Source organism: Perognathus longimembris, chromosome 7, assembly GCF_023159225.1.
Source record: "Perognathus longimembris pacificus isolate PPM17 chromosome 7, ASM2315922v1, whole genome shotgun sequence".
NCBI lineage: Eukaryota > Metazoa > Chordata > Mammalia > Rodentia > Heteromyidae > Perognathus > Perognathus longimembris.
The window spans coordinates 26880952-26902923 of NC_063167.1; the positions used below are offsets into that span (position 1 = coordinate 26880952).

A 21972-nucleotide genomic window follows, 5' to 3' on the forward strand; every position below is an offset into this window, starting at 1 on the left:
GATCAGAAAACTCAGGGGATGAGGCCCAGTGATCTGTCTTAACAAGCACAAGCTCCAGGATAATTCTGCTACACGTTGAACTTTGAGAACCAAACCTCTAAAACCGTGCACACAGGCACCACAAAGACCCCATTTGCTGATGGAGAAGCCAGGATAATGGCAAAGATTGGATTCGAATCCAGATATTCTCAGATCATTCCTTTTCCCCAGACCAGTCCGGGCCACAAAGAAGAAAGGAGTGTCGGTCGGATCATCTGGGTCAGGTTGTTGGAAAGACGACTTGGAAACGTCAAGGGTCTAGAAGCAGAGGGCGGAGCATTCCTCCGGGAGGAGGTAGAAGGCGGGACCGGTGCTCTGAGTCCCGCCCCATTCCCGTTGCCCCGGGAAACCCCGGGTTGTAACAATAACCTGCTGACGCGCTTCTGGGAGGGATCCTTTCGAGCCAGTGGGTGGAACGGCCCTGAAGCGGACCAATGGGAGAACTCGGGATCCGCCTCCACGCGCCCCCTCCCCTCCCCGAGAGCCGAGAAGGAGGCGGGGTCGCGCCCGCCTCTTCTCCCCCGCTCAGTAGGCGGCGCTGTGGCGTGCAGGGGCTTGGCAGGGTCGTCCGGGGCTGGGAGCCCCGCGCCCTCGCACCGGTTTGCAGGCTCGGCTCTCCGCCGACCGAGGATTTCGCGGCCCCGGGCGCGCTCGCCCCGCCCCCTCCCGCGCCGGGCCCGCCCCCTCCCAGTCCCCCGCCCATTCCGAGGTGCAGCCGGCGCTGAGCGCGGCAGGCGCGGGAGCTGGCGCTGGAGCCGAAGCGGCGGCGGCATTCACCGGGCGGCGGCGGCGGCGGCGGCGGCGCGGGCAGCGGCACGGGATCGGGCTCCGGCATGGTGCAATCCGGCCTCGTCCCGGGAGAGCAGGGCCCGCACGCGGGACCGGCGCCCGGGGAGCGGCGGCAGCGGCAGCGGCGGTGGCAGTGGTGGCTGCAGGCGCAGGCAGGCGGCAGGTGCTAGAAGCCAGTCTGGGCGAGGTGTGCACCCGCTGGGTTCCCGGGCCGCCGCCCCCTCACTGCCGGGTTCTTTCGCTCCCTCGGTGCTCCCCAGCGCGTCCAGCCCCCGGCCTCCGCGCCCCGGCCCATGGCGCCCCGCGGTTGAGCCGGCGCCGCCAGGGACCCCTCCCGCGGGCCTCCCCGGGGCGCGCAGATCCCGGAGCCGCCCGCCCACCCTCCTCGGAGTCTCCCTCCCCTCCTCGCCCGAGCCGGGCGGGACCATGGCTGCGAAGCTTCGAGCGCATCAGGTGGACGTGGACCCGGACTTCGCGCCGCAGAGCCGGCCGCGCTCGTGTACCTGGCCCCTGCCGCAGCCCGACTTGGCGGGCGAGGAGGACGGAGCGCTGGGCGCTGGGGTGGCCGAGGGCGCCGAGGACTGCGGGCCGGAACGCCGGGCGACGGCCCCGACGATGGCCCCAGCGCCGCCGCTGGGCGCGGAGGTCGGACCGCTGCGGAAAGCCAAGAGCTCCCGGCGGAACGCGTGGGGAAACCTCTCCTACGCCGACCTCATCACCAAAGCCATCGAGAGCGCCCCGGACAAGCGGCTCACGCTCTCGCAGATCTACGACTGGATGGTCCGCTACGTGCCCTACTTCAAGGATAAAGGCGACAGCAACAGCTCGGCAGGCTGGAAGGTGGGGGCGTCCGGCTGAGGAGGGGGGGCTAGGGCCGCCGTCTGGGGCCTTCGGGGGCTGGTAGGTGCGTCTGGGCTCGGGGCCACCCCCAGGGGTCACGGAGTGCGCGCGCGCCCAGGGCGTGGGGCCGGCCGGCAGACAGGCGAGGGCGTGCTGGGAGCAGCTGTGTGCGTGCTCCCTCGCCAGGAAGGATGCGGGGTGGGAGGTCTGGCAGGGTGACAAGGGACGGCCGCTTTGAGGGGTCCCTGGGGAACATCCCTACCACGTCCTGGGTGTGGGGCCGTGTGTATGATGGCAGGAAACCCATGCCCAGGCCACTGACATTGAGGAACCCCCCCAGCTCCCTGGAGTTTGCTTTGTGTTACTTCCTTTTATCCACTCTTACCTGGATACCTTTTTTTTTTTTTTTTTTTTTTAAGAGCTGAAGTCATGACTTGGGGGCCACTGGTTGCTTTCCCTCCCAAATCTCTTCACTGTGCTTTCGGGAGCTGGCCTCAGGGTGATGAGTGCTGTAGGCCCTGTGTCTACAGTTCTTTCGGTGCTTGGAGTTCACCCTGGGGCACTAGACCAGCTTGGGGTGGGGAGTGTGACAGGTGGCCTGTGATGTGAGTTCTCTGTGGGGCAGGTGCTCCATCCCTCCCCCCCTTACCTGGACCAGCAGAGGGGGGCAGCAGTGATGACCCCTGCTGGTGGGAGGGTGGGATGCTGAGCACAGAGATAGATGCCTTCCCACCATAGGCAGCCTGTCTTCCACCTTCCTGGCTTTCTGAGCCCAAATATGTTTAGGGGAAGGAGGAGGGGCTGGGGATAACCCAGGGAGACCTTGGGGTCAGGCGGTGGAAAGCATGGAGGGGGGGGGGCATCTTGGGAGAAGACAAGGATGGGGCTTGACTGGATTGTGACCTCCAGACCCATCTCCTTCTCTGACTATTTTGTTGCAAAACAGGGGTAGTCTATGCCTTGGGGCGGTGAGGAGGTTGGAGGAGGATTTATGCCTAGGAGGTAAGCTGTCAGGCTCCCTATGGGAGAGGCTATCTCCAAGGAATAGGCTGCACCTGCACCCTGTGGTGGTTGCAGGGTCCAAGGAAGTGGGTGTGCCAGTGGAGGAGGGGAGGCTGTGGACAGACAGCAGCACTGTAGGGATCTGGGTGTCTTGACTTGGGCTCTCAGGTTTTGTGCTGGCAGCATTTCTGCCCCTCTCTGGGCATGAACACAGATTAGAGTAGACATGAGTTTTCTTCCCCAATCTCCTTTTCTGTCCCTTTGGATCCAACCCCCCTTGTAAAGTACAACTTCCTCTCATGTGTCCTGCCTTGGACTTTGCACCTATGTCCTTCCCTGCTCCTCTACCCAGAGTGTCACTCTGAGGATATTTCCTCCTCCAGGAAGCCCTCCCTAGCCCTTGTTACCTGGCTTAGGACTCCTCTTTCTCTCACCCTCTCCAGTACCTGCAGTGGACATGAGTTACTTGTGTCCTATCTCACTTGCCCACTCTCCCTCACCTTTGGAAGACAGTGGCAGCATTGGTGTCATTCTGTGGCCACATCACTTAGCATAGAGCCTGGCATCAAAAAGCCATCAGTGTGTGTGAGTGGAGGGATGCATGGATAGTGTAGAGGATGTGGAGTTGAGGAGAGTGCAGTGGGCCAAAGTAACCCTGAGGAGAGTGTCATGGACCAGGGCAGCAGCAGTAGCAGCAGCAGCAGCAGCAGCAGCACAACACCACCACCACCTCACCCCCAGGGCTTTGCTCCAGAGGAGGTGGAGCTCCAACCAGACTAGGTGGATTAGAAGAGGTGAGGAAAGATGGGAAAGAGGGACTTGGGGCTGGAAGCCAAGAGACTGCTGTGGTTCTTTGAGCCTCTCAATGCCAAGCTCTGTGCCAGGCCTCTCACACAACCTTAATGCTCTCAGCAATCCCTGAGATGGGTTTTATTTGCTATATCCAGTCACACACACTTAGAAGATGGGAAAGCCGAACTTTAGTCCAGGGGTTTCACCTTCCAAGATCCCACCAAGCGTCTGGAAACAAAGTCTGGATGGTGTGGAAGGGGATGCCTAAGACTTTTGAGCAGGAACAGATAATGTGTGAGTGTGCTTGGCAATAATTTCATCCCATGAGCTCATTTCCCAGACTGTGAGACTGAGTCCTTGGAGGGTTATAGAACTCTTCTGAAAATCTCAGTGAACACCAGGCCTGGACAAGAGGCTCAGCTCTCCTAGCTGCCCATTGGATGCAGTTGCCACTGCACCACACTTCTGGGGACAGATTTTCCTGGTGCCAGACTCCAGTTTGGGTCTGGGGCATTAGAGAAGGAACCTCGGGCTTGAGTTCTGCCTTAAGTTCTGGCAAAGACCACTCAAGCACTGGAGGGGACTTGCCCCATGTCCCATGTTCAGTGGTTGTCCTCTTCTACTCCAGAGCCCCAGGAGGCTTCCTTGCACTGTCAGTTCTGTAGCTTTCTGCTTCTCATCTCCTGATAATCTCAGGCTGACTGCAGTACACCTGTAGTACCAGGCCTAGAGCCCATTAGTTCTTCCTTCTTCCCCTACTCCACAAAAGCATGGCACTTGACTCCCTGAGGTATGTGAAAGCCTGCATTCCACAGGGTAGGGAGACCTTGATCCTGCCTTCATTCTCACCCAGGCCCTGTGTTTTGAGACAAACTGGGGGTGAGGTGGCACCCCATTCCCAAGGTCGGTTAAATATCCTGGGGAGCCAGGTGGGTCTTCAAGTGGAGGATAGCACTTAATTGAGGCTGTCTCTGGATTAGGGAGAGAATTTGGCTGTTGGCTATACATCCAAAGGCAGGAGGTAGAAATGTGCTTGGTAGGTTTAGAGAATGATTTGGGTATGCTAGGCTGGAACTTAGAGATCCCAGACTGGCAGGGAAGTGGCATAGGGAAGGTGGATTTAGTAGGACAGGGAAGATCTTTGCCCTGTGGTCCCATCTGTGATATGAGAGGTGGTCCAGTGGGGTGTTTGAGAGTGATTGGAGGAGACAGGGTCAACTGCTGGTGGAGAACACCCAAACCAGACCCAGGCCTGGAAAGAGGTTGAGCTGGATGCTGGAAATCCCACCCAAGGGGCTGCTCATGTTTTTGGGATCGAGGGTCTCAGGCCTAGATCAGGGTTTGGGCAGGAGATACCTCTCTTGTGTTCTAAGAGTGTAGAACTTTCCCTTGGCCCAGGACTCTTCCAGGAAGCCTTCCAAGCTTCTCCTAATCATGCTGCAGCTTCTACCCAGGGCCTCTGGAGTTGTTCTGCCTCCTTTTGTGTTTCCTGGCTGCCAGCTCCTTTGGGAGCTACCAGGCCAGGTTTGGGCGTCTCCCAGTCCCCAAGGGGTGGAGCATGGTAAATGGGGACTTCCCTTCTCCCTCAGGCTGGAGCAGCCTGATTGCTGAAGGTGGGATCTGAAGGCTGGTGCTGCTCCCGGCCCCCCCTCCCTCCCCAATCTGGCCCAGGCCCTCACCAGGTTAGCTTCCAGGTGGGGCAGGGAACTGAAAGAGAGATCTGAGAGGCCAGGAGCAGGGTCCAGCTACAGGCGCAGAGCAGTGGTAGTGAGTGTAGAGCCCCCACCTCCCTCTACCCACAGTCTGCTCCAGCAGGGCTCCCTCCTCCTCCTCCTTTGTCCTCGGGGATCCCCAGCCCCAAGGGCTGGTGGGGGTGCGGGAGGAGGCGGTGTGAGCCCCGATTAGGGGTGTCCTCACCCCCTCTCACTGCACGAGCGAGGGGCTGGCAGCTGCCCGCCTCCTGGGCACGAGCCCGTGCCAGCCGCTCCTGGCACAGTTGCTGGCACGCCCGGCAGACTCCCACGGCCACCTGCTCACACCCACCCACAAGCGCTGGCGCGCTGCGGGCCCTTCCGGCTTCCCGGGCCTCCCGGCGCCCCTCCCCCGCCGCCGTGCCCCCAGCCCCCTCCCCAGTCCCCAGCCCCCCCGCGGACCCCTTGCTCGCTCCCCGCCGCCGCACCCCGCACAAGTTGGGGAGCTTTCCAAGAGGGGCCTCCGGGGGCCTCCCGGGGTAACGCGCGGCGGAAGGAGGGGTGGGGACTGGAAGGCAGGCAGACAGACAGACAGACCGACAGACAGACAGGGTGAGGGCCCCGCCTGCCACCTGGCGCCGCTCCAGCGGGACGATGGCGGGCAGCGCCGTGCCAGGCGGTAATTGCAGACAGACTAATTTAAAGAGATGAGACGGTTATTTTTAACTCGCGTTAAGGTAATGAACGGCGCGGGGGGTTTGCGGGTTCGAAAGTTCAGCGCCCTCAGCCCCCACTTTGTGCGGGCCGGGGGTCCCCGCTCTGCCGGCCCTAAGGGCTTCAGCATCCAGACGCATGGGTGCTGTGGGAAGGGAGGTTGGGGAGCAGGGGAGCCTTGGCGGAGGGCCTGTCCCACCCAATCCTCTGGACTACCCATCCTGGTGAGGACTTGATGTGCCCTGAGGTCACAGACCTCCAGAGTGGGAGACCCCCAAACTCCAGCATTTCCTGTGTGTCATTTGGGTGGACTGGCAGGGTAGGGATCCAGGAAAAAAGGTTTTGGATTTGGACTTTGAATGAGGGAGGGGCTTGTTCCTTGCAGCCTGCCTTCCCCTGTCTTTGGGTGGGCCCCCTCCTACCCCCAACCCCACCCTCCCTCCCATCTTCTGTCTGTGTCTTGTGAAGGCTGAGGAGGGGGTGGTCATGAATGGTGCAAATGAATGGCCGTGAGCCTCCGGGATGGGGTGCTTCAGCTGTACAGGGAGCCTGCCCTTCTTCATCTCCTTGCTTCCCTGACCTCAGAGAACTGACTCACTCACCACTCCCTACTCCTGTTATAGGCCTGCCTCCCACCTGGGGCTGGGCACCTGGGAAGTGGGTTGGGTCTCCCCTCCCCCCAGATTGGTGCTCACCCCTCCACCGCCAGAATGAAAGTGGTGGAGTTACAGGGAGCCCACCTGGGCTGCCCCCAGCCCCTTCTGACACACTCCCCAGGGACTGGCAGCTCAAATTCCTGAACTGCCCAACTGCCACCCTGAACATCATTCTGGTCCTGGTGGGGCTATTGCTGCTATTTGGGATCACTTGGACTCAGATCCAGGTGAGAGTGGACAGAGCCTCTGTGGGGAGCCTGATCAAGTGTGAGTGTGAGCAGGAGCCAAGTCCTCTTCCGTTCCAGTTCTCAATGTCCTCCTGAGTGTCCAGAGGGCTTTAACTCAGCCTCTTGACCCTCTGGTTCAAGGAGAATGAGGGATCATTAGACCAAAGCATGTAGTGTTGAGAGGACTTCCTAGTGGACAGGTGAGTTTAGGTATGCATGGTCCAAAACTTGAGATTTCTACTTAGAGAGGCCCACCCTGCCCAAGGCAATACTCAAGTGGCATCTATTCTCCCAGCATAACAAGGAACATTCATAGCAATCCTAGCTGGATCCCAGAGCAGGCATATGGGGAGTTCAGGGTGATGGGTGGGCATTAACTCAGGCTCTTGGGCCTGGGTATGGTGCTCAGGGGGACAGCTGGATTTGTAGCACCCCACCCTCTTTTTTCCTGGCACCCTAGTTACCATGGAAACCAACTCCTGTTTGGGAGGGTTTGGCTGTTTGCTGCCTCTCCCCACCCCCCAACCCATATGTGGAAGTGGGAGGGGGGCCAGGTGGTGTGGAGGGGAGGGGCCTCCCACATCCCTCCCCCATGGGCCTCCCTCTTTGCTAAGAGAAACCTTTCTGGTCTCTCAGAGGGATGCCTCTTGTGGGAAGGGGAATGAGTAAGAGAAGGTGCTAGGCAGTCAATTGGGCCCTTCACACATAATCTCTGGGTCCTGTCAGATATGCATTAAATGCCCCATTTTCTGGTTGAGGAACTTGAGACATAGCTGGGATGATGCAAAGCCTGGATTTAGATGCAGCTATGTCTATTTCTACCATTTTTCTCCATCTCTCAGTGCCGTACCACGGCCAACCGTCCTACCCTAAGTCCCTGCCCCACACTAGAGCTCTCCAGGGCTTCTCAGTTTGCCCAGAAGTCAGCCAAGCCCAAACTATGCTGTTTGGACTCCTGGATCCTCTTCTAGCACTGTTCAAACCCCACCTATCCACTATTCTAGCTCCCTCTCATCTCAGGCACCCTGCACTGCCACCTTCATACCCAGCCAACACTGGAATGCTCAGTCTACACCCACTGCCATTGTTACCAGTTCTCTGTGGCTGTTGCCTTGGGACACTCAGCCGAAAATAGTTGGGGTGCTTTGATGGTTTAAGTGTAGACCTACCTTCAGGTGATTGGAACACATCTCAAGAACTTCTACCTGGCTGGTGACCAGAATCACTTTGAAGCTTTTCACCAGCACAGGTTCCTAGTGCCTATCTCAACCCCTCTGTCAGACTCTCAGAGTGTGGGTTCTGAAATCTGTATTTTTTTTTAACAAGTATGTCTGGAAATGGATCATTCTGAATTGATGCCTTAGGTGGTGGCTTCCTGGACTCCTGTCTGCTCCCCCCTAACACCCAAAGTAGACCAGTTTCTTCTCCAAGCCAGCTTCCTGGGTGGGACCCCACTATTCTACTCATGTGTTTGGGAGTTCTCCAGAGATTTGAAGGATGAATATAAAGGGATTGAGCTACTGCTCCAGCACCTAGGCCCAGCCTCATACCTTAAAGAATCATGCTGTATAGGACATGGGTGGAAAGAAGGGAGCCACAGCCAGGGCCACTGTGTACTGCTATAGAGAGCCTCAGCTGCAGGAACAGGGGAAATTCTCAGCCAGCCTCGCTGGGACTGGGATGGTGAAGACACTAAGGCTCACAGTCCCTGCCCTGTCCTTCTGGCTTTCCGGTAGTAGGGGGAGGGGAGGGAAGAGGAGCAGTGTGCACATAGCTTAGCACAGCCTGATTCAGTCCTGGGCTGTAGGATGATACTTTAGACCTGGCCCCTAGCTCCATTCCTTTCTAGCCACCTTAGCCATTCTGAACTGTTCCAACTTAGCATTCCACTCACCATGTGCCAACACATACATTTTTCCATTTCATTTTCATTTCACAGCCACCTTGTGACATTGGTATTGTTACTATCCATGCATATTTGCAGATGAGGAAACTCAGAATGAGAAAAAATAAAGAGGCTCTAACAGTGTGTCATCAAGAATGCAGAAATGGGACTCCCAGGGTTAGCTCCACTCTAGCCCAGTGCTCTCCCCTCCCCCCTTCATCATCTCTCTCTGGCCGTTTAGCCCTGAGGATTCTAGCCTGGAGAATGGTCCTGCATTCCTAGCTGCCTTTCCCGCACAGTTCCCTGGGTAGCAGCAGACCAGCCCCGTGTCCCTCCCACCCCCCCATCTGCAGGTCCTCCATGCACTGTAACCTAAGGCGAGCAGTGCTGCTCAAAGGGAACTGAATCTGACCTTGAGGGGCTTGTCAAGCCTGGGATGTAGGAGGACATTGTGGTTGAAGCTGTCAGGGTCAGATAATCAGCTATGGGTGTTCAGAGGTGGACGTGGGAAGCCTGGCAAAGGAGGTCAAACCCTTGGGACTCTGGGAAGCCCAGCAGGAGAGGAGGCTGTAGAAACAACTGAGTGAGTGGCAAGCTTAGGAGGCATTGTAGGCTGTGGGGGAGACACAGATGATACAGACAGAAAGGTCACCCAAGGGTGCTGTGGAGAGAGAAGTGGGGAAGGGAAAAGAGGAAGACTTAGGGAGGCACCCAATTTTGGCCTGGTCCTAAGGTACAAGGAAGGTAAGCCTGAGATTGGCTAGATGTTGGAAGAGTCCAAGAAGCCAGCTTGAGATCTCTGTAGCCCCCTTTTGTGCTGTTAAGAATCAGGTGAGACCTGTGGTTAGGAGTCTGGGAGGCCCAGGGTGAGGGCAGAGCCTAGTTCCTCCCCTCTGTGAGGTGCTGGGCAGTTGAGCCTCTTTCCTGCTCTGCAAAAAGGGGATAGTAATAGGACGTTATTAGCATCATTGTGGAGATTAGACAAAGATGAATATAAAGGCTCCCAAGAAGTCTTAGCAGATGTCATTACTGCCCTTCCTAGCACGAAGGAAGGACAGGAACTACCTCTCATGTGCTGTGTGGAGCAGGGCTCCCTCACCACAGCCCTGGGAGGCACTGCCTTCCATGTATGCATTGAAGAAGTCCCCCTCTGTACCTACCCACCTTTCCAGTTCCTAAGATAGAGGACAAAATGACCTGCCCTCCGTCTGGCCCACAGCTTTTAAACCTCCAGAGCCCTGCCTCATGGCCTTGGGGGAGACAAATAGTGGGTTTGAGGCTCCTCATTTTTCTAGATAAAGTGACTTGTTCAAGGTCACCCTGGAATCTAGGACTGCTGCCCCTAAGATTTTGGCTCCTTTTTGCTTCCCTGGCAGGCTGTGTGTCCTTGAGCAAAGCCTTTTCCCTCTCTGGCTCCTGGGTTCCCTCCCCCAATACTCTGTGAAGCTCTGAGGCCTCCTCCTTCTCCCTGCTGTCCCCTCCCCTGTCCTCATCTGGCCTCACCACCTCCTCCTCTTGTAACCTGAGCTGGGCAGTGGGGGAAGGGGCTTGCCCTCTGCCAGAGGCACCTGCCAGCTGAGCAGATGTGTGGGGATGGAGGCCCCAGGAGGGGTGTGAGGGCCCCTAGCCAATAAGACCTGTGCTGGGGCTGCAGCGCTCAGCACATCCAGCCCTTGCCCCTGGCCTCTGCCTCTGCCACTTGCCTGAGCACTTGTTCGTTTTTCAGTGGACATTCATGGCTGCTCCATGTCCTGAAGGACCTCTGAGGCTCTGGGAGAAGACAGATGGCAAATGAGGCCGGTGCCTCGGTCGGTCTGGGTGGGCTGCCCTGGACTCCAGAAGCCCCTTGGCATAGGGACAGAGGGCCAAGGGCAGCCCCTGGGGGCAAGGCCAGTGTCTGTGCGGGTGGCCGTGCCCCTGGGAGAGCAGATGGTGCTCTTGGCGCGGTGCCCACTCCTCCTTCCCTCCCTCCCCAGGAGCCAGCCTGCAGGGCTGGGGCACAGCTGCTGGGCCCTCCCCAGAGCCAGGCTCAGGGCAGGGCTGAGTGAGGTCACCACAGCTGCTCCCAGGGCCTGGGCAGGGACATAGGGAGGTGCTGCTTGTGGAGGGAGGGGCTCCAGCTAGAGGAGCCCCAGGCTTTGCAGTTAGGGGCAACCCCTGTCCCTCCTCCACCCTAGAGCTGCTTGCTCTTAAATCCTCCCTAGAGGCACCTAAGGGCAAAGGAGAAGAGTCAGGGCCCTGGATGTGAGGTCCTGCACCACTACTTTAGACTTTAGTTTCTCATCATAAAATGGGAATAATAAACCAACTCAGAGGGTTGCCACAAAGACTCAGCAAGATAGTAATTGGTACACCCAGCACAAGGCAATGTTCAATAAATGGTAGTCCTAGCCAGGCATAGTGATGCACTGTATTGAGAAGGCTGAGGCAGAAGTCTCATGAGTTCCAGGCCAGCCTACATAGTAAGAACATGTCTTAAAAAACAAACATGCAAACAATAGCAAAAAGGTAGTCCTTTCCTCCTTCCTACCTTGTGGGATTCTCTTGAGGAGAGAGAAAATGTTGGGGAAAGGTAGCAGGAGCTGAGCGCTACAGGCAGGAGGTAGGAAGGACGCCCAGGCAGGACTCCGGTATAGGGGTAGGCAGCATATGGAGCACTGGCCTGAAAGTTTGCTGAGCTGAACCTGCAAAGAAACCCCAGGCCCAAGTGCTCAATCCTCCCTGCTTATTAATTGTCAGAGGGCCTCAGGAGTCAAGTAGGGAAGCAGACTCAACACAGGGAGAGTCTAGTCTTTAGTTAGATCTCTGCAGTAGCACTCCAGTTGCAGTTGGAGTGAGACAAGGAGGGACCACTGTCCTCGGGACTTTTGGAGGTGTTCAGGAAGAGGCCATAGGCTGGCCATAGGCAAGAGAGAGGGACACGGACATAGGAGTAGAGTGTGCAAAGGCACAAGGGGACGAGGAAGACATCACAAGGCTCTTGAGTGTTTGTCTGGTGTTGGACCCAAGTTCGGTGGTTACAGGGAAGGGACATGGGATTTAGAGCAGAGATGAATTTGAACTTCTGTTGCTGGTTTCTTAGCTGCAGGGGCTGATTGTATGAATCTGTGGGGTTACCACAGCCTGACTTCCCATGCCTTGCTTCAACATTTGGTTCCTCCTAGACCCTGGCTGGCCACTTGTACCAGTGTTGATCCTGAGCACAGTACTTGTTGGCATCTGCCTGTGCTCCCTCCCACCTGCCCTTTTATACCTCCTTCACTGCAGATCCTAGTACTCAGGGAACTTCCTTCAGGCCATCCTTGTTACCCTTTCTTACAGGAAGCCTTCCTAGACTAGATACCCCAGCTTTACCACAGGGAGTTTGACACAGGTGTATGTTCCTGGACCGGCATGAGGGGCAAGGAGCAGAATAAGTGATGCTTCTGTGGCTCTGGGACAGGGAGGGATGAAATTCTTGATTTGTGAGTCACCCTGTGGCTGTTGGAATTGTTGCCACCCTTAAAGGGAGGCTCAAGGTCACAAGAATGAAGTTGGGATAGCCCCCCACCCGCCAGCCCTTGCCCTGTATTCACACAGAAAAGGAGGCTAGGGGAGGAGTCCAGCAGGGGTCAGAGTCCCCACAGGATCTCCACCCTGGGGAGGCACTGGGTCATTGTCCCCACCAGGCAGGCAGGGTTAGTCTCCTAAAGGAGAGGCTGGACTGAGACTTTGTTAATGATAGAACCTAACCTGGAGAGGCCTCCAGAGGGTAGATCAGTCTGAGGTGGGTGAACACAAGACTCAGGACTGAATTCCAGGAATCTGGGAATGCCCGAGGTTCAATAGGGGCCAGAATGTAGCACAGGGTCAGCGGGGGTGGAAAACACAAGGGTTGTATCTTCTGTCTCTGATGAAAACCAGGAGAGCTTGGACTTGAGAGCCAAAGAAGAGATGGCTCCTGGGGTGGGCAGCAGAGTGGAGTGCCCCCCACCACCATGGGGAAGAGGTTAGAAGGTCAATGGCTTTGGAGTCCAACACCCTGAGGCTTCATAACCTGCCAGCTTGAGGGTCTGAGGAGTAATTTAACTCAATGGAGCCTCAGTTTCCCCCATTGTAAAATAGCAGACCCTAGTCACAGAATAGTTATGATAAAAGCTTCGCCTATGCTTGGCATGTGGCAGGTGGCACCTTTCTCCTGCCTCAGAATTGGAAGCATACACTGGTGGCGTGCTAGAGCTGGCTCACACTGACTTCTGAGATTTATCGTGCATACTTCTTCCCAGTTCTGCACTTGGTGACATCACTCTGGCAGCTTCACATGGACTATGATGGGAGTATCCACACCACAGAGAACAGCAAGAACTACAAATCCAATTTAGGGATTTTCCCTCATGGAGAGCTGGTTGTTAAACATTTACCAGCACATTACTGTTTGTACTCCCCTCAAAAGAGTAGCCTTTCCTAGCACCCCCTTCCTGGAATCAGAACATTGGAAGAAGGCACAGAGAACATGGGAAGCTGTCCATAAGCTTTTGTTGGTGGTGGTGGTTGTGGGTTTGAACTCAGGGCCCCGAGCACTGTCCCTGAGCTCTTTTGCTCAAGGTGAGCACTCTACCACTTTCAGCCATAGCTCTACTTATAGTTTTCTGGTGGTTAATTGGAGTTAAGCATCTCATAGACTTTCCTGCTCAGGCTAGCTTTGAACTGCAATCCTCAGATCTCAGCCTCCTGAATAGCTGGGATTACAGGGGTGAGACACCAGTGCCCAGCTCCTGTGGACTTTTCTTAATCCTAGTGGGGGCAAAACAGGAAGAAAGTGAGGCAATAGTAAGGCTCTGGCTAGGCCAGACTGTCTAAAACACAAGTCCATGGACCTTTCTGGGCCTGGGAAGATTGGGCACAGTTGTAGCACCAGGGAGCCTTCTGTAGGCAAGGGACAGCAAATGGTGGGACCTCTCGCTGCCCCACCCCCCAACTCCTGCCTCACAGGCCTGACAGGTCCCTGGCTGGTGAACTGAGATCAGATGAGGTTGAGCTGTTGGGGAATGAAGCTGTGCTGGGAGGAGAAATGAGGTTGTACTGGAAGATAAACGAGGTTGTACTGTCAGGGAATGAGGTGGTACTTGGAGGCAAGGTGAGGCTGCATTATTAGATAAATGAGGTTGTACTGTCAGGGGATGAAGTGTACTTGTAGGAGAGATGACATCCTGCTGGATCAGTCAGGTCGCACCATCAGAGAACACAGCCACACCACAGGAGGAAGGAGTGCGTCCGACTTGGACGATAAATGAGGGTGTCCTGCTGGATAAATGAGGGGGCCCGTCAGGTGAATGGAGTGCTGTTAGCAAATGAGGTTGTACTTGCTGGATAAATGGGACCGGTGTGCTGGATAAATGGGGTTTTGCTGTCAGATGAATGCATTATTGCTCGTGGGCGAAAGGTGTTCTGGGAATAGATGAGGGTGTCCTGCTGGATAGATGAGTTTCTGCCACCAGATGGATCAGATCTTGTCCATGAGGGAGGCCTACCAGCAAGGTCAAGGTTATTCTGCCCCACAGGGGTGCCTGAGTGTCACCTGTGAGGGGTGAGAGACCATGGTGTGAACAATTCTGGGTTCGTTGGTGGAGCAGGTAGAGGTTTGGAGCAGGCAGTGGCTTGTGCACCCTACCAAGCTCCGGTTCAGCTGTCCCAGGAGTCCTTCCCCCTTCCTTGGTTCCTTCTTAGCATCGTGTTGAGCCTGACTTTCCACGGCCCTGCTTCTCATCCTGTCTTACGTTCTCTTCTCAACCTCGTTTGGAAAAGCTGCTGTGGTGTGCTGGCCAAGGCTATCTCATTTAATTCCCCTTACAACATAATATTGCTCTCTTTTCATTCATTTATTTCATAAACACTTAAGTGCCTAGGATGTGCCAAACATTTTTTATTGTGCCAAAACAGTAAAAAAAAAAATTAGGTAAAATCACTGTCCTCATGAAATTTATCATATGACAACCAGAAAATGGCTAAAACAGACAATAAGTAATATACAAGTTGTAGCCCTTATCTGAAATTATTGGGGCTAGAAGCGTTTCAGAGTCCAGAGTTTTGGAATCTTTGTATAGACATTACTGCTTGAGCATCTCTAATCCAAAAATCTAGCTACCATGACACTCAAAAAGTTTCAGATTTTGGAACACATCACATTTGGGATTTGGGAGTTAGAAATGTTCAATCTGTATTAATTTAGAAAGTGATCATATCCTAAGGGAGTGGTCAAGAAATGGCAGGGAAGAGAAATATTTTTGACAAGAGTGGTTAGCATGGGCCTTATTGCAAAAAGACCCCCATGAACAAAGAGGTGAGGTCTCTTTGGGCATTGGAGGGGAAGGGCCTCTACTTGGCAAGTTGGAGGGACAGGAAGGAATATGAGGCAGGAAGGATGTCTGATGGATCTTGGAGGGTCTATGGGCCATGGCAGGGCCTTCATTCATCTGGGGTATGGTGAGGATTGGGTGAGATCCCAGGCTTTTGTTTTGTTTTTTTGATCCCAGGCTTTTAAAGGCCCATGCTGGCTGCCATGTGGCTGCAGAAAGTGAGGGTAGAAGCAGGTCTATGAAGGACCTGGAGCTTCTGAGCACCTTGCCCCAGGGCACACTGTGAATGTAGGAGCAGAAAAGGGCATCCAGATCCAATGCCAGAGCCTATGCACTTTGCCCTGTGTCTGCCTTGCCAGCTTCCTCTCCCTGGTGGGTGGGTCCTGAGGGGTGGAGGCTATTCTTCCTGCCTAGATTCTGAAGGAGAATGAAGCAGGCATGAGATGTAACTACTGTCCTTCTCCTGTGCCCCCAGAGGTCTCCCTGGGGCCTCAATAGAGTTCCTATCTCCTAAAGGAGCACGTACCACGCCTGGATGTAGGTCTGGGAGGCCCCAGGAGCCAGGCCCAGCTCTGGGCACCAGGGGAGCCTGGGCATGCCAGGGCTGTGGCTGTGGTGGTGGGTTGCTAGGCGACTCTAAGAGGGAGCCTGGTTACTGCTGCCTGGCAGAGAGGCATCTCCCTCCTTTACCTCCCTTACCTCTTCCATGGCCTCTGGCCTCCCTGGAGGCCTTGTGGCTAAGCAAGAGTTGTGATCAGTACTTGCCATTGGATCCTGGTGAGGAGCTCTGATTAGTACCAGGTGGCTGGGCTGCATAGCCCACACTTACCTCAGGGGGGCACAGCCCTGGTGATACCGGGTACAGAGCCCAGCCTACAGAGCCCAGCCGAGGAGCTGGGAGGCCTTGCTCCTCAATCAGCTCTGAGCCACCACCCTGCATCTTGCACGATCCTGGACAACACTTGACCGCCTCTTTGGTTCAGCCACCCATCTAAATGGCCCGCACAGTACCCTACAGCCCAAGTGTATGGTTTCTGAAAGGGAGAGTGTTGAAAAGGCAGGACCCCAAGCATTTCCATGTGTACCTCAGGGGCTTAAATGTGTAATACTTCAGCTTTGCATAAGATTCCATTTACAAAGAGGTCTACTGCTGGAAAAAAAAAAGTGTGGAAACCTGTAGAATGGGTGATGTAAGAATTTTCAGTTTCAAACTGAAAAGATTCCTGGAGTCCACCTGGCCCATGTCATTGCTTTCTGGGGAGAACAAGTGAGCGCTGGAGAGGAAAAGGGATGTGCTCCAGGTCAGGCATGATGACGTAGAAAGAGCACCCTGCTGGGGGCCAGAACTCCCAGGCTCACATCCTTTCTGTGACAGTCCCTCGGGCCATCTTGGGAAAGTTCTTTCTTTTTCCTGAGTTGAACTAGACAGGGTATCAGGCTAGGGGTTGAGTTCCCAAGGACCTGATTAGGTTAGGGGAGCAGGGGAGGAGGATGCAAACTTTCCCGGGACCCAAAGCGTATCTTGAGTAATATGAAACTTCCTAAAATTGTATTTGTCAAACAAATGTAGTTATGAAGTTCATGCAGAATTCCTTTGAATTCTAATGAAGGAAGCAGTAGGACTTAGAAATGTTGACCTGTACTGTTGCCCCCAGTTATCTTACCCCATTGGCTTCTAGCCACAGTGTGCAAGGAAAGTTTGAAGAAAACATGAATTCTCACTTCTGAAAGTCTCTGGGAATTCACTGACATACTTCCCTTCCCTCTGACAGAATGTAACGTCCTTTAAATTCAGCATAAAATTAACCTGAAATCAGTACTTGGCTCTGTGCCCAACAAGCTGTGTGATCTTGGCAACTCAGTCTCTGAGCCTCTCTCTCCTCATCTTGAGCTAGAGATCCCAATCCTTGACTCTCTAGAGTCTGACATAATGATTACGTGAGGTGCCTAGAGTGCCCAGGGATGAATAGGTTGGTGTTGACTAAGTGCTGGTACCTGGTATAGCATCCTTTCTCCTCCCCAAAGCACTCTAGGCCTACCTGGCACATAGTAACACTAACAAAGAGGTGTGGCCTGATGGACCTCCAGCTGGAGGACTGGAGAGGTGGGAGGCAGAGCCTCTGGCAATCTAGACAGTCCTATGAGGGAACAGACCTGAGGCCTCTGAGGACCTGAGCACAGGTGTGGGGAGGGGCTAGGGAGCCAGGTGCAGGGGCGGAACAGGAAGGGGGTATCTACCTGAGGGAATCATTCCCTGGGGGTCAAGCTCCCCTCCTCACAGGCCCCAGGAGAGACTAAGGCAGGACAAGGCTGGCAAACCCCAGCTGTTGCCTCCCAAGCCCTGAAAGTGCTAGAGACAGTGAGCCAGGTGCATTGAAGGTAAGGTAGACTCAGTACTTAGAATTGGGGCTAGTTAGCAGTGAAGGGTAGGTATCCTGGAAAGCAGGAAGGACATCTAGAGATGGGTGGGGAGGAGGCCAGAGAGAAGTTAGGGTATATCTGAGTGGATTTGAGGCTTTAAGAGCAAATCCATGAACTGGGCAGAACTAGGTGGGACCTGGCACCATTGCCTAGTTGTGGGGCTATAAGCAAGTTACATCAGGCATGCCTCTGGGCTTGGTGGGTGAAATGAGGTGATATCAGCTTACCCTCAGTGGTTGGTGCCCAGCACAGCTGCACCAAGGCATGATGTTAAGAAGATGGTGACAGGAGGCCTGTGGAGTCACCTAGGAAGTGAGGTCTTCTGTCTTAACAACTGTTTATAGCCCCTGGAGTGTTCACCAACACTGAACCACAGTTTGCTCATAGAATGCTCTAACAGCTCCAGCCCATTTTTTCAGAGTAGCTCAGAGATTGATACACAACCATGGTCACACAGGTAGGTGGCCAAAAAGCTGGGCATCCTGCCCAGTCTTCTATTAGACAAGCCATGTTGTTTGCAAAGAAATGTCTGAACAGGGAGGTAAAGGCCACCAGGTGAGAGGGAGGCCCAGCCCAAGTTTAATTCTAGGTTCCTCTGTCCCCATGATAGGCCTGGTCAAAGCAGGCAACAACCTGGGGAGGAATGCAGACTGGCACAGCAGAAACTAAGATAAAGACACAGACAGGATGTCAAAGGCAAAGGTGCCCTGAAACTGCAGAAAGGGATGTGGAGCCCTAGGCAAGATTCTTGGCCTCTCTGAGCCTAGGTCTGTCTGGAGATAGGGAGTGTGTGGGGACTGTGTAAAGGCCTTTGATGGCAGAGCTGGGCCAGTGGGTGGGGAAGGAAGAGCTGGAGAGCTGCGCTTGCTAAACCTCACAGCCGGAGCTGGCTAGGGTCTCCATGGCCAGAGGTGGCCCTTAGAGGGTCTTCCTAGTATATAGGGCCTCTTGGGAGTTTGCAGGAGCTCAAAGAAGATGAAAGTGAATCTCTGAGAAGTCTCATCTCTATACTTACCTTGGGGTCCCCCAGTCTAGCTGCTTTCCCTGGCCAGGCCCTCCTAGCAAAGGGTTAACAGTCTTCTCTACCTGCAGTTGCATTTTAAAGACACGAAATTAAAGCAGGTAATTTATTCTCCCCACACACGAAAGAGCAATTAGTTCTAAACAGGGCTTAATCAGTCACCGCGAGATTGATTTCTGGAGCCCTGGGTTTTCGGGCTCCTGGCGCCATGCCAGGCTGGGGAGGGAGGGGGGGCGGACAAATGAGCCGCGGCGGCATGAGCCCTTACATAATCTGCTGGGGGGGGGGGGGAGGGATGGCAGCCTGGCTAGCTAGGAGGAGGGCTTGGCTGAATTGGGGAGAAGGGGTCATGCTCCCGTCCACTGCTTCCCGGCAGGATCAGAGGGCCTTGGGGTGGGGTTAGCCCTAGCTCCAGGGAAAGGCTGGGCCAAAGCCCCAACCCCGCCCGAGGGCAGGGTGGGGTCGGGTGGGAGTGTGTGGAAGTGGTTTGTGGAAGAGGATGGGTATTCTAGATTTGTCCAACTTGGTACTTACACCTGCAACTCCTTTTCTCCCAACTCCCTCCTCCCTCTGCCTTCCCTATTTCTTCTCCACCCCCTTCTGGCTTTTCTCTCTCCTCTGTTTTTGTTTTTTGGTCCCCCTCCTCGTCCCATCATGTTACCCTCTCAACCTCCTCCACCCATGCCCTTGTCTCTGGCCACAGAACTCCATCCGGCACAACCTGTCGCTGCACACGCGCTTCATCCGCGTGCAGAACGAGGGCACCGGCAAGAGTTCCTGGTGGATGCTGAATCCTGAGGGCGGGAAGACGGGCAAGACCCCGCGGCGCAGGGCGGTGTCCATGGACAACGGGGCCAAGTTCCTCCGCATCAAGGGCAAGGCGAGCAAGAAGAAGCAGCTGCAGGTTCCCGACCGAGGCCCGGACGACAGTCCCCCGGGCGCGTCTGCCCCGGGGCCCCTGCCTGCGGCAGCCAAGTGGGCCGCCAGCCCAGCCTCGCACGCCAGCGACGACTACGAGGCCTGGGCCGACTTCCGCGGGGGCGGGAGACCCCTGCTCGGGGAGGCGGCGGAGTTAGAGGACGACGAGGCCCTGGAGGCCCTGGCGCCATCGTCGCCGCTCATGTACCCGAGCCCTGCGAGCGCGCTGTCGCCGGCGCTGGGCGCGCGCTGCCCGGGTGAACTACCCCGCCTGGCGGAGCTGGGAGGCCCGCTGGGCCTGCACGGCGGAGGCGCGGGGCTGCCCGAAGCCCTGCTGGACGGCTCGCCGGACGCCTACGGGCCCCGGGCCCGCACTGGGACGCCGGCCTACTTTGGCAGCTGCAAGGGCGGTGCCTACGGCGGGGGCGGGGGCTTCGGGCCGCAGGCGCTGGGCGCGCTGCGCCGCCTGCCCATGCAGACCATCCAGGAGAACAAGCAGGCCAGCTTTGTGCCCACCGCCGCGCCCTTCCGTCCGGGGGCGCTGCCCGCGTTGCTGCCGCCGCCGCCGCCGCCCGCGCCGAGGCCCGGCCCCGTGCTGGGGGCGCCGGGGGAGCTGGCGCTGGCGGGCGCAGCTGCCGCCTACCCCGGCAAGGGCGCAGCCCCGTATGCGCCGCCGGCGCCCTCGCGCAGTGCCTTAGCCCACCCCATCAGCCTTATGACGCTGCCCGGCGAGGCGGGCGCCTCGGGCCTGGCACCGCCCGGCCATGCTGCCGCCTTCGGGGGCCCACCCGGCGGTCTCCTGCTGGACGCGCTGCCCGGGCCTTATGCGGCCGCAGCCGCAGGGCCGCTGGGAGCTGGGCCCGACCGCTTCCCCGCAGACCTGGACCTCGACATGTTCAGCGGGAGCCTTGAGTGTGATGTCGAGTCCATCATCCTCAACGACTTCATGGACAGCGACGAAATGGACTTCAACTTTGACTCAGCCCTGCCTCCACCTCCTCCTGGCCTGGCCGGGGCCCCGCCCCCTAACCAGAGCTGGGTGCCAGGCTGAGGGCCCCTTCCTGGGTAGCCTGGTCCCCTTCCCAAGGGACCTCTGTCTTCCCATCCTGATCCCTAGGTCCCCACCCCCCTATCCAGCTCTGAGGCAGGAATCCCGTAGCTTCAGCCAGCTAGAGACATCCCTCCAAAGTTGACCACAGAGGGAAGTGGGAGCGAGCTTCTGGGGACCCCACCATTCCTGCTGCACTCCTAAACCCGCACCCTCTTCCTCCTCTCAGGGTGGGAAGCCTGGGAGAAGAGGCCCAGATCAGGCCGGGTGGGAGTGGAAAGGAGCAAGGTGGGCTGCCTGGTGTGGATGCTGGCTGGGGAAGCCACCTGGGAGATGGGGCAGGGCGTTTCTACATCTTCAGTTTTGTTTTGTGGAGGCATGACAAGCAGGCCAACACAAACTCCCATCTGATTCTCAACGGACACTTTCCCCGCTGACCTTAGGCCCACCACCAGAAGCCAGCATAACTCACTCTGTAAAACTCACACCTACCTGGCCATCCACCTGAGCAGTCCTATGCCAGCCCTAAGCCACCTTCCCACCACCCCCAGCCCCACAGTCCCTCCTCTTCCTCCCATCCAACTGCCCCTAGCATCTCCTCTCCTGCAGTCACTCAACTCTTCAGTCCCCACACCTTCAGTACTGGTCTCCAGCAGGCCCCAGCTCCAGATCCACTCTCTAATCTGATGACCCTTTCTCTGTGCCAGTCCCAGCCCCTCCCATATTTATAAGTGTCCAGTTGGGGGTGGGCGGTGGGTGCGGCTTCCCCAGCGCGTATAGTAGGCAGTGTACCGTGGCCGTGCCGTCAGCGTGTGCGTGTGCGTGTGTGCCATGTCAAGGCCGTGTAGAGTGCATTGTACAGCATATTTTCATGAATAAAATTGTTTTAAATATTTCCCTCGCGCCTTGGGCTAGCAGGAGGTGGTGGAGGTAGAGAATAATCTGGAGTGATTGGGTGTGGGGTGGGTGTCCTGTGCCTGCTGCTCTTGTGGCCTTGTGTCTGGGTGTGTATCAGCATTAACTGGTAAAGAGCACAATGGTTGAGCGCCTGCTGAATTTCTCATGCTGGAGATGTGCCTTGTAGAGCCCTGCACCTGTTTCTGTGAACATGTGAGTGCCTGGGGAGTCTGATGAGGAGCAGAGATATTTACTGTTTCTTTCAGGTTTGGCATGGCATGAGTTTTGTTCCCATTGTACGGATGATGAAACAAGGTCAGAAAAGGAAAATAACTTAGAAAGGTGGGGGGCGGGGAGCCTTTGGAGATGTAAACTTCTGTTGGAACCATTCCCTCCCTTTACCAGCACTGTGGCTTTGGGCACATTTCAACCTTGGTAGCCTTGTTTTCCTGGCCTTTTACTACATCACAGTAGCCCCTACAGGGAGGAAAACTATGTAATACTCAGCCTAGGTCCTGCACTCACCCGTTCCTTCAAGGAAAAATTAGCACCTGTTACGTGTCAGTCCTTGTATCAAGATGACAGCATGGGTAAGATCTCAGCCCTGAAGGAACCGATGAGGGGGTGCTGTCTCAGTGAAGGATAAGTTGGCATTGGGAAGGGGGGGTGGATTCAGACAGAGGATGTGGCATATTCA

At 56.1% G+C, this 21972-nt stretch overlaps 1 protein-coding gene across 1 annotated transcript; it reads left to right on the plus strand.

Annotated features, from left to right (window-relative positions):
* The first annotated feature begins 874 nt into the window (after nucleotides 1–874).
* On the plus strand, nucleotides 875–21274 carry Foxo6 (forkhead box O6). Its single transcript, XM_048351024.1, has 2 exons — nucleotides 875–1668; nucleotides 19116–21274. Exons 1-2 carry the CDS (start codon nucleotides 1255–1257, stop codon nucleotides 20379–20381), a joined length of 1680 nt encoding a protein of 559 aa, XP_048206981.1. The 5' UTR covers nucleotides 875–1254; the 3' UTR covers nucleotides 20382–21274.
* Nucleotides 21275–21972: the final 698 nt, after the last annotated feature.